The 12,917-nt window shown below is 43.2% G+C and overlaps 1 protein-coding gene across 3 annotated transcripts in view; it reads left to right on the forward strand.

The window, feature by feature from the left end:
- EXO1 (exonuclease 1) overlaps positions 1-2,539 on the forward strand; it is a 29,491-nt gene extending 26,952 nt beyond the window's left edge. For all 3 annotated transcript variants that reach the window (XM_053301222.1, XM_053301232.1, XM_053301243.1), the window contains one exon: positions 2,166-2,539. In XM_053301222.1, coding sequence (XP_053157197.1) covers positions 2,166-2,307 — 142 coding nt within the window. In that variant the 3' untranslated portion in view covers positions 2,308-2,539. The remainder of the gene's footprint in view (positions 1-2,165) is intronic.
- Positions 2,540-12,917: the final 10,378 nt, after the last annotated feature.

Genomic DNA, 12,917 nt, shown 5'->3' on the forward strand with positions numbered 1-12,917 from the left:
CAAACTGAAACAAAATAAAGCAATGTGTAAATTCAGCTAAAAACTTAGTGGAACAAAGGATCTTGACAGCTAGCTTAAAAGCATTAAGAGTCGGGGTCTGACTGACCTTCCATGGAGAGAAAGTTCCAAAGCCGCGGCACCACCACTAAGGATGTGCATGGAACGGCCAGCAGGGGTTAGATTCAAACTGAACTGCTGGTCTGCGAGCTGGTTTGTTAGACCCAGCAGGATGATTTGGTTTATGCACTGGGTTGAACCACATCTTGTAATGCTTGTATTACAAGAATGCTTGTAAAAGGGATTTTGGTGGTGATGCAAATTTGTGTGGTAACGCAAATGTGGTGCCTGATGCAGTTGTGTGGCCCCCGCCATCCTGAGCTGATGTGGAGGAGCACTGGCAGAGCCTAGAGGAACTACCACCCCATGTAAGGTGACCTGCCCGCCCCACTCTTTTGAACCCACTTTTGGTTGCTAGGGATTCCCCTTTGCTTGCCAAGGGAAATCCTTACCAGAGATTCCCCTTTACAAGCATCCTGAACTGGGCCTGGTTCGGTTCAAACTTGGGCCAGGCCCCCTTTGGGAGGGGGCCGGTCCAGTTACTTGAACTGGGTTTGATTCAAACTGGATCTGCACACCCCTAACCACCACAGGACAAGGCCCCTATCCCTGCCAATCAAATACATGTCAATGGCAGATTAGAGGACCAGCCTTGTGAAGCCAGTTATAAGCCTGGATAGGCTCATGTGGCTGAAGGCAGTCATTACGTTAACCTGGCCCCAGGTTGTATAGGGCTTTAAAGGTAAGCACCAGCACTTAAAAAATGGGCCCAGAAACAATGAAGCTGATATGTGAACAGTATCATACTGTTGTACAGCTAGACCCCCACAAACTTCTGAGTGGTCACATTCTGAAGCAACTGCAATTTCCTAACTCTTCAAAAGCAACCCTATGTAGAGCATATTGCAGTAGTACAACCTTGATGTGACCAATGCATGTGTGACTGAAGCCATATCTGCCTTCTCTAGGTGGGCCTCACTGTTGGCGTACCAATGCAAAGCACTTTGTGGAGCCAGTTAAAAGCACTTTGGCAACAGATGCCACCTGAGTGTCCAGTTCTTCATTAGAGCTGAGCTACTTCATTTTGCTAATGGTGGATCATCTAACAAGGGTGTATGCAATATTGCCTAGATTTCATTCTCTTTTCTCTAATTCCAGGTCTAGGAGCAGATCTTGGGTAATATCCCACCACTTCCTTTATTATAACAGTAGCTAGGAATAAAAATTTGCAAAGAGATTCTATAAATCTCTGTTTATAGAATATGTAACATAGTAGAAGAATTCTACTGCAAATTGCTGTTAAAAACTAAGATTAGTCATGATGCCTGAACTGACCAATCCTGGTCAATGTTCTCTCTAACAGGGATTCCCAGATGTTGTTGACTACAACTCCCAGAATCCCCAGCTGCAATGGCTTTTCCTTAGGCATTATGGGAGTTGTAGTCAATAGCATCTGGGAATCCCTGTTAGAGGGTACACTGGTCCTTGTTTATTCTAACAAACTTCCTTAAAATAAATCAAGCTCTGAATTCAAGGTTTGAAATAAGTTTCAAGTCTGATTTTTAATATCTGTCTATATCTCCATCCATCCACCTTGTCACCTCTCTTTGACTCAGTTCTTCAGCCTCCTTCTTTAAGAATTTCAATTCAGGCACAGACATCTCCCCTAGAGAATTCAGATTAAAATAATTCATTCAGTATCTCTTAAACTCCATGGGCTCCTTATGCATCCCTTTCAGTTGCTTGTCATCTAACAGTCCAGCTGCCTCTGGCAGGTTTCCTGCTCCTGATGTATTTAAAGAAGTTTTTATTGTTCATCTTGATGCTTTTAACCATATGCTCCTCAAGCCATTTTTTCCACATCAAACTCCTCCGATCTCAGGCACCCCACTGTTGCCCACTGTGGAGTGCTTCATTCTTTAACAAGAGGAGGAGACAGTGGCATTGGGGAAGAACATGTACCAGTCTGTCATTCACTCGTATACTACAGCTAAAAAAGCAGCTTACAGCACTGTACATATGTCAACTGCTCTTTTTTTTAATGATCATTTCATCTGTACACAGCCTTTAATACTTCTGGACAGTAACCCTTTCATTTAATTTTGCAGAGAGTCTGAAAAGCTACCCTCTTCTAGAAAACCAGAACCATTATCTCCAGTCAAGGATAATATCCAGCTCACTCCAGACACAGATGATGACTCATTTAATAAACTTGAATTCAGTCATGTACAACGGAAAATATTTCAGTGAACAAATACCACAGATCTGAACAATTTTATAATCATTGACCAACAGAAATTCCAACAGGTTTGGAAAAATTGCTCCTTGATAACTTGGATCAAATTTATACTTTTATATACTTAGATATGAACTGTACATTTTAGTTTCTTCAACGACCTTGTCAGCTTCTATTTTGAAAGAAGCCAAATGAACAATGTATAGTGTTGAATACCCGGCTTGAATAAAATCTTTTGGATCACAACTTTTTTTTTTAAAGTTAAGCCAAATGCTTTTAAGAACCAGTCTGGGAAGGGAAGCAAGTTGAACGAACATTGTAGGTTATAGAAGTTGTGGTTATTGTTTAATCTGTAAACTTATCAGTCCTAAATACTTAAGGGAACTTGATAAAGCTGAAGCTAAATGAGCACTTGTACTTTAAAGTCATGTGGTCTGACCCATTACAGAAGCTGTCTAGTCTAAAAGAAACATCCATCGCAAAGTAGAGAATGAGATGGTATAGTGGTGGCAAATAAATGCTCATGCTCTGTTCTTTATCAAATACTTAACTTTATACAATACTGAAATCTTTATTCATCTAAAAATATAGCAAATTCCCCCTTTGGAACTTGGGATGATTTAGGTGTTTAATCAGTGGAAAGGATGAGAGTAACTTGCAGTGGACTGACGTGAAAACATGGGATCTCTTGCGAGATGCATTCATTTGGCATTTAGCAAGTAATTACTCAGAAGCTTCCCTTTGAACAGCCTGCTATCCAGCTGCTACAGAGACATAAACTTGACAGAAGCTATGTACAAATCTTGCAATCGGATAATGCCTAATTATCTGGAGAGATGATGGAAGATTAACATTTTTAACAGTTGAGTGTTAGTATCAATCATTCTTACAGATTTTTTGAAAATAACAATGGATTTAGCCTATCAGAAGAAATGTAGATTGCTTGCATGCCTGCTCACTGGAGACGCCCATAATTATCAAGCCATTACACAAACTGATGCTGTGGCCAATGAAACAAAGTAGGGGTGAGCTTTGCAGATATAACAGATCACTGGACATCTTGAACATTCATTAAATGTTGGGACTGTGGAAGTGCAAGTGACATAGGCAGTGCCAAAATCTCTCATGGACTGTGCTCCACAGTGAATTAGAGAATGAAATTGCAGAGTCCTTTCTGCAGGTATGGAGAATCAAAAGCATGAAGTTCCCCTGATGTTCTTCACAATATCCTGTTCTTCAGCAGGCATGGGTATGGCATTAAAATAAAAACACCTTAATAAGTTTATCTCACAGGACCCTGTTGCTGCTGTTTAAAACAAATGCAGGAGAAGACTTATTGAAACTATGCAAGTATTAATATAACATTACAGAATAATTTTAATTTTATTTATTCATCCGATTTCTATATGGTCCTTCCTAAAGTGGAACACAAGCAGCCACCTAATGGCACAGTGGGGAAATTACCTGATTATCAAGCCAGAGCTTGACAATTCGAATCCCTGCTGGTCTGTTCTCCAGACTATGGAAGATACTGAAAGGCATCATTTCATACTGCACGGGAGATGACAATGGTAATCCCCGCCTACCAAAGACAACCACAGGGCTCTGTGGTCAACAGGAGTTGAAACTGACTCGACGGAACACTTTACCTTTAAAGTGGAACACATAATAAAATGATTTTTTAAAAAAAATTAAACCAGATTAAAATTAAAACTAGGTATCATTAAAAGCCAGATTAAAAAGATGGGTCTTTAAGGCTCTCCAAGGAAGATGAGCTTATATCCATGGGGAGTGTGTTCCACAACCCAGGGGTGACAACTGAGAAGGCCCAATCCAGGTCGCCACCAGGTGCACAGATCCCTCCTGATAATTGTGGTGGATTTTGTAGAGAAAGGTGGATTTTGTAGAGTGGTGGATTTTGTAGAGAAAGGCACTCTCTCAGGTAACCTGTACATAAGCCATCCAGGGCTTTAAAGGTAATAACCAGCACTTTGTACTTTGCCTGGAAACATACTGGCAGCCAGTGCAACTGTTTAAGAACAGGCATAATGTGGTCTCTCTGGGATACCCAGAGGAGAGAGAGCCAGCGTGGTGTAGTGGTTAGAGTGCGGGACTAGGACCGGGGAGAGCCGAGTTCAAATCCCCATTCAGCCATGATACTAGCTGGGTGACTCTGGGCCAGTCACTTCTCTCTCAGCCTAACCTACTTCACAGGGTTGTTGTGAAAGAGAAACTCAAGTATGTAGTACACCGCTCTGGGGTCCTTGGAGGAAGAGCGGGATATAAATGTAAAATAATAATAATAATGCCCAAGAGACCAATCTGGCTGCTGCATTCTGAATTAACTGAAGTTTCTGAACTACGTACAAAGGCAGCCCTACATAGAGCACATTGCAGTAGTCGAACCTGGAGGTTACCAGCTTCTGTACCACTGTTTTCAGGTCATTCTCCTCAAGGAATGGGCAGAGTTGTCAAATAAATCATAGCTGGTAAAAGGTACTCCTGAGGCATCAGCGTGAGAGCCGAATCCAAGAGCACTCCCAAGCTCCGAACCTGTTCTTTTGGGGGGAGTGTAACGTCCAGAACAGCAAATTCTATCCTGTCTTGCATGTCTTATCCCTTATCCAGCCCATTACTGCCTACAGACAGTCATTTACTAATGCCATTTGCTGTTATTGATGACAAAGAGAAATAGATTTGGGAGTCATCAGCAAGCAGCAAATCGCCTGATGACATTACCCAGTGGTTTCATGTAGATGTTAAAAAGCATTGGTGACAGAATAGAGCCCTAGACTCCATATAGTAGCTCCCATTTTGAAGAGCAACTTTCACCAAGTGCTGTCATTGAAATTTACCTCAGACATAGGAGTGGAACCACTGTAAAACAGAGAGGCTCTACACATGATCAACGTGTGGTGCCTAACCAGGCTCGGTGGGAGAGCAGACTTGAGCAGACCCCACACATGAGCAGAGAGCCGTCCCTGGGTGGCCGGATCAGCTGCCAACACGACTACCAGCTCTGTCACAGAGCCGGTGGGGCAGCGTGGATCGGGGGCCACCCGGCCCCTGGAAGTTCCAAGATGCCCTGTGCAAGTGTGCAGGGCATCCTGGGGAGACCCCCAAGGCCAGGAGGCTAGACGGAGCCTCCTGGTTGGGGGTCTCCTCATGAGCTGCGGCATCTCACAATCAGAACAGGGTTAGTGGAGCGCTCGCTCTGCTAACCTTGTTTAAGGGGAGGGCTACTTAGCGCGGTTTGCTGCTGAGAGCTGCACAGCTCCCGTTGCAGCACACGACCTCAGGAAAGCAGGCTAGGCTCCCTTATCCGCTTTCCTGCGGTCGTGAGAATAGCCTCAGAGCCTCCTATCCCTAAATTCCTTGGGCGATCCAGAAGGATACCATTGTTGATAGTATCAAATGCCACGGATAGAATGGCTGGGACCGGGTTACCTAAGAAAGGACCTTGCCCCATATGTCCCTACCTCAAGATTTTCTCTGCCACTCCTCTGGGTGCCTCTGCCAAACGAGATGAGGTAGGTGGCTACTAGGGAGAGGGCCTTTTCAGTGGTTGTACCCCGTTTATGGAATAGCCTCCCCAGTGAGGTTCACCTGGCTTCATCACTTTGTTCTTTTAAATGCCAGGTAAAGACATTTTTGTTTACCCAGGCCTTTTCAATTTGGGTTTTCCAATTAAGTTTTTAGATTCCCCCCCGCCCCTGACTTTTAATTAATTTTTTAATGAGTTTTTAAGCTGCTTTGTATTGTACTTTGTATTTTATATTTACCTTTTTTTTGGTCTGTTATGATTTAATGTGTTATGTGTTTTTATTGTATGTTTTGATTCTATGTTGCGAGCCACCCAGAGAACAATTTGTTATGGGGTGGACAACAAAAGCATTTTTTCAATTATTTTTACTTTTATTATTTATTATTATAGATCCATAAAAACCAACAGAGTTACACTCCCTCTGTCAGTTCCCTGGCAAAAGTAATCCATCAGGCCTACCAAGGCCATCTCAACCCCACAGCCCACCCTAGGTCTACATAATCAGTTTTCTCCGCTTGGAGCTGGTCAGCCACCACCCTCTCAATCATCTTATCTAACCATGGGAGGTTGGAGACTGACCCATAATTATTCATCACCAGGGGATCCAGAATGGGCTGCTCAAGAAGGGGTCCAGCCACTGCCTCCTTCAAACAAGGTGGCATCTTGTCCTCCCTCAGTGAGGTATTAATGATATCAACTCGGTCAGCTCCAACAACCCCCCTGTAAGATGAGACCAACCATGTTGGGCAAGTATCCAAAAAACAGGTAGTAGGCCGTACAGCTCAAAGCATCTTGTCTCTATCCTCAGGAGTCCCAAACTGAAACTGATCCAATCTAATCTTGCAAGAGGAATTGCTGGACACCTCCCTAACTAGCCCTGCAGAAATATTGGAGTCCAGATCAGCCTGAATGCAAGAGAGTTTATCTGCAAATAACTCATTTAATTCATCACGGTGAGACATTGTTTCCAGAAACAGATTTGAAACAGAAGGGGCTTGAGTTAAACCCCAAACAATCCGGAATGGCTCTGCTGGACGAGAATTTGCAGATGCAATACGCACAGAATAAAATTGTGTCCCTACTGCACATATTACCACAGCCTTCAAATAGGTTCTATGCTGTGTCTTATCGAATTCAAGATGAGTCCTCCTCCATTTGCACTCTATAGTCAAATCTATATGTTAATATCTAGTTTTTTAATATGCCTTGTTGTTACAGACCAGGCCTGATCTATATACCAAACATGCTCATTAGCTAGTATATAAAACAGGTCTGGACCATAATGTCACCAACGTGACCCTGTTCTTTTATATTAGTGACCACGTTTGATCTGGATTGCAAAGAAGGAAGGAGACCAAACCAGTCCTCAAGATTCAATGGGCTTTATTGAGTATAAAGACTAACAACATAATCTAGCAAAGCAGAAAGCAGAACACTCTATTAATATTAGCAACAGTATTTAAACGGAACATCTTAGCCAGTACCAATATATTCCATTCAGTGTGCCTAACTGATGTGTGTGCAATTAAATCTTCCTAGAGCCTAGTACAGTTTAGATATAGGCGGAAAGGGGGGGGGGGAGGAAGGAAGGCTCAGGTCTGGTAAGGTTTTGTGGGAGATCAGAGATTAGTAGAAGGGAAAAGGGGGGGAAAGAGAAGGGAGTGGGGAAAAGATGAAGGGAATTCCCAAGGCTTGTAGCATATTACCAGGATCCGAGGCTGGAGAGAGGAGAATCACTTCAGTTGAAGGAGTGAGGTGCTGGCGGAGACAGGAGCTGTTGCAGTTGCTTCAGATCATAGCTGAGAGCTCCATGGCTGGGGAGCCTTGACTTCTCACTGCGCAGTGGAAGTCACAGCCTCTGAGCACGGGCAGAGTTCCTGCTTAGCCCCGCGGCTGTGCAGCAAACTCTGGGAAAGCGTGTGAGAAGAACTTGTTGTAGGCACAAGAATGCTAAACTCTCTGTCTCAAAAGCCTCATTCTTTTAGTCATTTTCTCTTTGATCCTTGAATAGGATCTATTCAAAAATCTCCTCTTTTCCTGTATGTCCAAAAAGGTGTCAACTTCCTGCCATCTTCTGAACAAGATCTTAATTATTCAGGATATCAGCTAGTCCAGAGATATCTTTGGATTTCATCTTCTGTAAACTGCGTGCGCTCAGGAAGGGAGGGGTGGGGAAATCTGCATCTAAGATGCTGCAAATTACATCTTGGCAGTCTGGTCCCCAGAAGGTGTTAAAATTCAGAGTTAGTAATGGAATTGTGGAATTGGTCTCATTTGGTGTCAGTCATTCCATTATGTACCTTTATCCAGTGTTTTGCTTGTAATTGAAAACAAGAGAATATTTAAAGTAACATAAAAAAGTGTGCCTGTGTGAGACTGAGTTAATCAATACATTTGTCAGTGAGGTAAGGTTAAAATCTACAGACAGATCTCTGTATGCATTTGGCTATGTTGAATTTCTATAGACAGCAATTGAGCTTAATCACTTGGGCCTTGCAGGGCCATCACTGACAATGGAAGGAGGAACTCAGCAGGTCGGGCAAACTCTTCCACAGACATAGTGAGTCACATTTTTAGCATATGAAAGCTCAGGCCAAAGCCTTTGTGTGTTTCTTGCATATCCATTTAACAACACAATGCCAGGTTGCTTTCTGCTCCTCACAGAGCAAGGAACAGTATGTCAGAGTTCAGATATTATTTTCATTTCTTGATATAACATGGAGTCACCCAGGCCCATATATTTCACCATACGTCTGATTTGGTACCTCTGGTTCTGATATGTTATAGACCGTCCACAACATTGTCACCTCTCTTTGACTCAAATCTTCAGACTCCCTTTCTGAGAAAGTCAACTCAGGCATGAACATTTCCCCTAGTGAACTCAGATTACAATAATTCATTCAGTGTCTCTCAAACTCCATATGCTCCTTATGCATCCCTTTCACTTACTTGTCATCTAATGGTCCAGCTGCCTCTCTGGCACGTTTCCCACTCCTAATGTATTCAAGGAAGTTTTTATTGTTCATCCTGATGTTTTTAACCATGCATCCCCTCATTTAATGGTGATAACATCTGACCAACTTTATCACCATGAATTAGCATTTAGGACTAAACTACACATTATGTTAAGCTGTTCATTAAGAGATGAGCATAATAAGAAGTAAACCATTGTGTTTTAAGCAGCTGGGTGGGGGGGAGAGATGTGGATTGGGACCACTGCAAGCGCCGGGTGGGAGTGGGGGTTCTTAACATTCTCTCCTGTCCTGTTTTCTTACTAAAAGTCTCACCCTGAAGCACTGCTTGCCGCAAATAGCTGCTTCGGTGGGAAGATGAAAGCAGTGCAGTCTCAATCCAATTGGAAAGGTCACCAGCTGCTTTTTTTTTTACCATTGAGAAACACCTCCAGTTTATTTCCTGTGTTAAGTCCACCTTTTAATGATGGGAGTGTAAAATTCAGTTTGACCCTCAGTATTACCCTGTCTAAGATACAAGGAGTTTGTATTTAAAGCCATTTCTTATTCTTTTTCCTGTCTGTGAGGGTGTCTGCCCCTAACTCAGAATAGCTTGGTGGTTCTACTTTGCCAGCAGAGAGGTGTGGTTAGAAGGCCTGTAATGGTTAGCAGTTTGGACTGAAGCCCAGCCTGATTCTGGCCCACTCAAGAGCCAGACACATCATCTCCTCCTCCCTGTCTGGACTGATGATAGTACAGATGTAAACGAAAGTTTCTTGCTCTTTGTGCAAAGTGCCTCTCTGCATATCTCCATGTTTATACAGCTGGATATAGGAAAAAGCAGACAACCCTCATGCAAGCCATTTCTTTCAATGTGCTCTAGAATGCACTTATTTACAGGAAACTTTACTTTTATGGGCAACAGAAAGAAGTGAATATGCATGAATTGCCTGTTTTTTCTATCATGCATCAATGGAATAAGTGTCATGTACATGTGTTGCACTTTTCCTCATCTTGAGTCCAAGGTGAAAAATACAGCTAGAAATATTTGATAGTTGTGTACAGATGGATTTGAAAAAAGGAGCCATTTTGTGGCCTGCTAGTCCTCCTAATTAGTAGTACTCCAATTCATCTTTCTTTGCACGTTGTCCTCCCATTCCTTGTTCGCATGTGTGCCACTGCCTTTCTGTGTTCCAGGAACTAGACTGGCACATGCCATGCTAGGCTAAAGGGTTAAGGTTAGAACAGGCATGGGCAACTGGACTGGGGCCCATGGACTGAAAGCACTCTCTTTATCCCCACCAAGTACCATGATTAAAACTGAGTAGGCTTTTTATTGCTTCACTTTCAAGTAACGAGACTGCGCATTTCATATAAATATATTACTGTATTGCCTTATACACATTTTGGAAAGGCAAAGGATATCAGTGGGTCCCTCAGCAGACACAGAATGCATTTCTCTAACCACTGAGGGACTCTAGAGAGTCTCCGCACAGTGGAAATGAGTGGGAAGAGATCTGAGGATGTTTTTCAAAGTAGATACAAGCTCGGCCCCACCATCTTTTCCCTAGATATTAAGTAAAGGGGGGAAAGGAAAGATTGTGCCTTCAAGTCCTGGCAGCCACAGAGCCATGTGGTTTTCTTGCTAGAATACAGGAGGTGTTTACCATTGCCTCCTCCCGGGGAATATGAGAAGATGCCTTTCAGCACCTTCCTATCTCTCCACTGCCCGATATAGGAGTTTTCCATATTCTGAGAAACATACCTGCGGGGATTTGAACCAACAGCTTCCTGCTCTCTATGCAGGTTGCTTCCCTGCTGCACCATTGGTGCTAACTGGGCAAAGAGGCAACTTTTACCGTGGTGATACTCTTTATTTAGCAGGGGGAGAGTAACTTGCCCTATCCACCCCCAGCACAGTAGCTCCAGTGACTGTTGCTGGTGTGTGTTCTATGTTTCTTTTTAGAATGTGAGCCCTTTGGGGACAGGGAGCCATCTTATTTGTCTTATTTGTTTTATTTCTCTTTGTAAACCGCCCTGAGCCATTTTTGGAAGGGCGGTATAGAAATCGAATTAATAATAATAATAATTGGTGGCAGATAGTAAGTACTGGAAAGGATATGTAACAAAAGCACACTTGTTCATTTCCCATAAGTGCACTTGGGGGGTGCTGGGGTAGCCCAGAGCGAGTGGTAGTGTAGTGCACATAGGGTGCCAAATGAGATTTTCAATGAGACACCATGAATCCACTCTAATTTGCTATCATAGAATCCACACTCGGAATACCTCAGAAACAACAGAACCCTGTACGCCATGGGTTAGAAACCCATGGAGGTGGTTGGCACCCTATGTGCACTACACTACCACTCGCTCTGGGCCACCCCAGCACCCCCCAAGTGCACTTATGGGGCTGCTGAAAGCTCCATGTATACCTTATGAGGAAAAAGCTTAAAGACGCGTAAACTTCAACAATTTACCAAAAATCAGCCCTCTGCCCAAATCCTTTGAAAAAATTCAGGTAGCTTCCTTGCCCCTACCTGGCACTACCACCAACCCCACACTGCTCTAGGCCACCCCTTTGCCCCCGACGTGAAGCTATACATTTGCTGACAGCTCCATGCTTCTTTTTGGAGAAAAACCTTAAAGACACGTAAACTTCAACAATTCCCCAAAAATCAGCCCTCTGCCCAATCACTCTGAAATTGGGGTGGTAGCCTCCACCCATTAGGCACTATCACCCCACCCCACTCTTTTCCCCCAGATCCCATGCTATGCCCCCGATCTGCCCCAAAGACACGAAAATTTCAAAAATTCCCCAAAAAGCAGCCCTTTGCCCAATCCCCCTGAAATTTAGGTGGTAGCCTCCACCCATTGGGCACTACCATCCCACCCCACTATTTTGCCCCTGGGACCCTAAATTCGAGCACACGTCAAATCAGACCTTTTTGCTTTGAAATCAATGGAGGCAAAAAGGCGGGAAATTCAAAGAGACGTCATCACGAATCACCCAAATTTTTTAGGCACGAATCAGGGGTGATTCAGCTTGGGCACGAAAAATATCGGGGGGCATCGGGGGTGATTCGGCTCGGCCCCGAATCACCCGAAATTGCTCGTTTCGGGCACAGATCGATCTGTGCCCGAAACGTTTTGCACATCCCTACTATATAGCCCACACTACTAGTGTCAGTGATTTTGACTAAGTATGAGGGCATGCATACAATGTGAGCAGCATCCAAACGGATGACTTGTATGAGTGGAAGACATTCTGCTCTCATAAAGGGGAGAAGGGGCAATGTTGGCCAATCCCCCATTCCCCCTGTGCCCCTTGAAAATATGTCCCTGAGGATCCCCCAACACTTCACATATTTTAAGGAGGCACTAGGATCTGCGGATGGAAGTGGGGGCTGGCCAAAAAGAAAAAAATCACCCCTCCCCCCCCCTTGCATGAGCAGAACATATTCTACTTATGCAATACTAATTTGGATATGTAATACTAGTTTGTATGCTTTATGTACATATACATGTATATAATTCAATCACATAAGCAACCAAAGAGCCCTACAGCCAAGCGGGCTCTGCAAAACTTTAATGTATTAATAACAAAATGGGAGGGGGGACATAAAAAACCTTTATTGTCAGACATTTTGTGTTCTACTTTCCTCAATAACACAAACGTAAGAATTAAATGTTCAGTGAAGCAAAGATTATTGTTTAACAAATGCTCAGGGTGGTGGAATCAGCAGAGTAGCACATGCAGGAGAATTAAACACACACACAATTGTAATTTCGGAGTAGCTTCTTGGTTAAAAGGCAAGTTGTTGTAAGTAAAAACCAGTGTAGCTAAGATGGCAATAACTTCTGGAGTGTCCTTAGAAATTATGCTCTTTAGAAACTTGGGTCCCATTGTTATGTGACGTATTTGTATAAGGTGAAGTGACATCAAATGTTATAAGTACCATGTTGTTACCAAATTGACGTTACTTATTCAAGTTCTCAGTTTTTTCAGTGTCGCTGATGTACGATGAGAGGTTTTAAACCAGATTTTGTAAATGTGAATAAATATACAGATATATATTTTCTGATAACCACATTATTGTCAGGGACAATGGGGCATTCTAGGTTGTTAGGT

This window comes from Hemicordylus capensis, chromosome 1, assembly GCF_027244095.1.
Source record: "Hemicordylus capensis ecotype Gifberg chromosome 1, rHemCap1.1.pri, whole genome shotgun sequence".
Taxonomy (NCBI): domain Eukaryota; kingdom Metazoa; phylum Chordata; class Lepidosauria; order Squamata; family Cordylidae; genus Hemicordylus; species Hemicordylus capensis.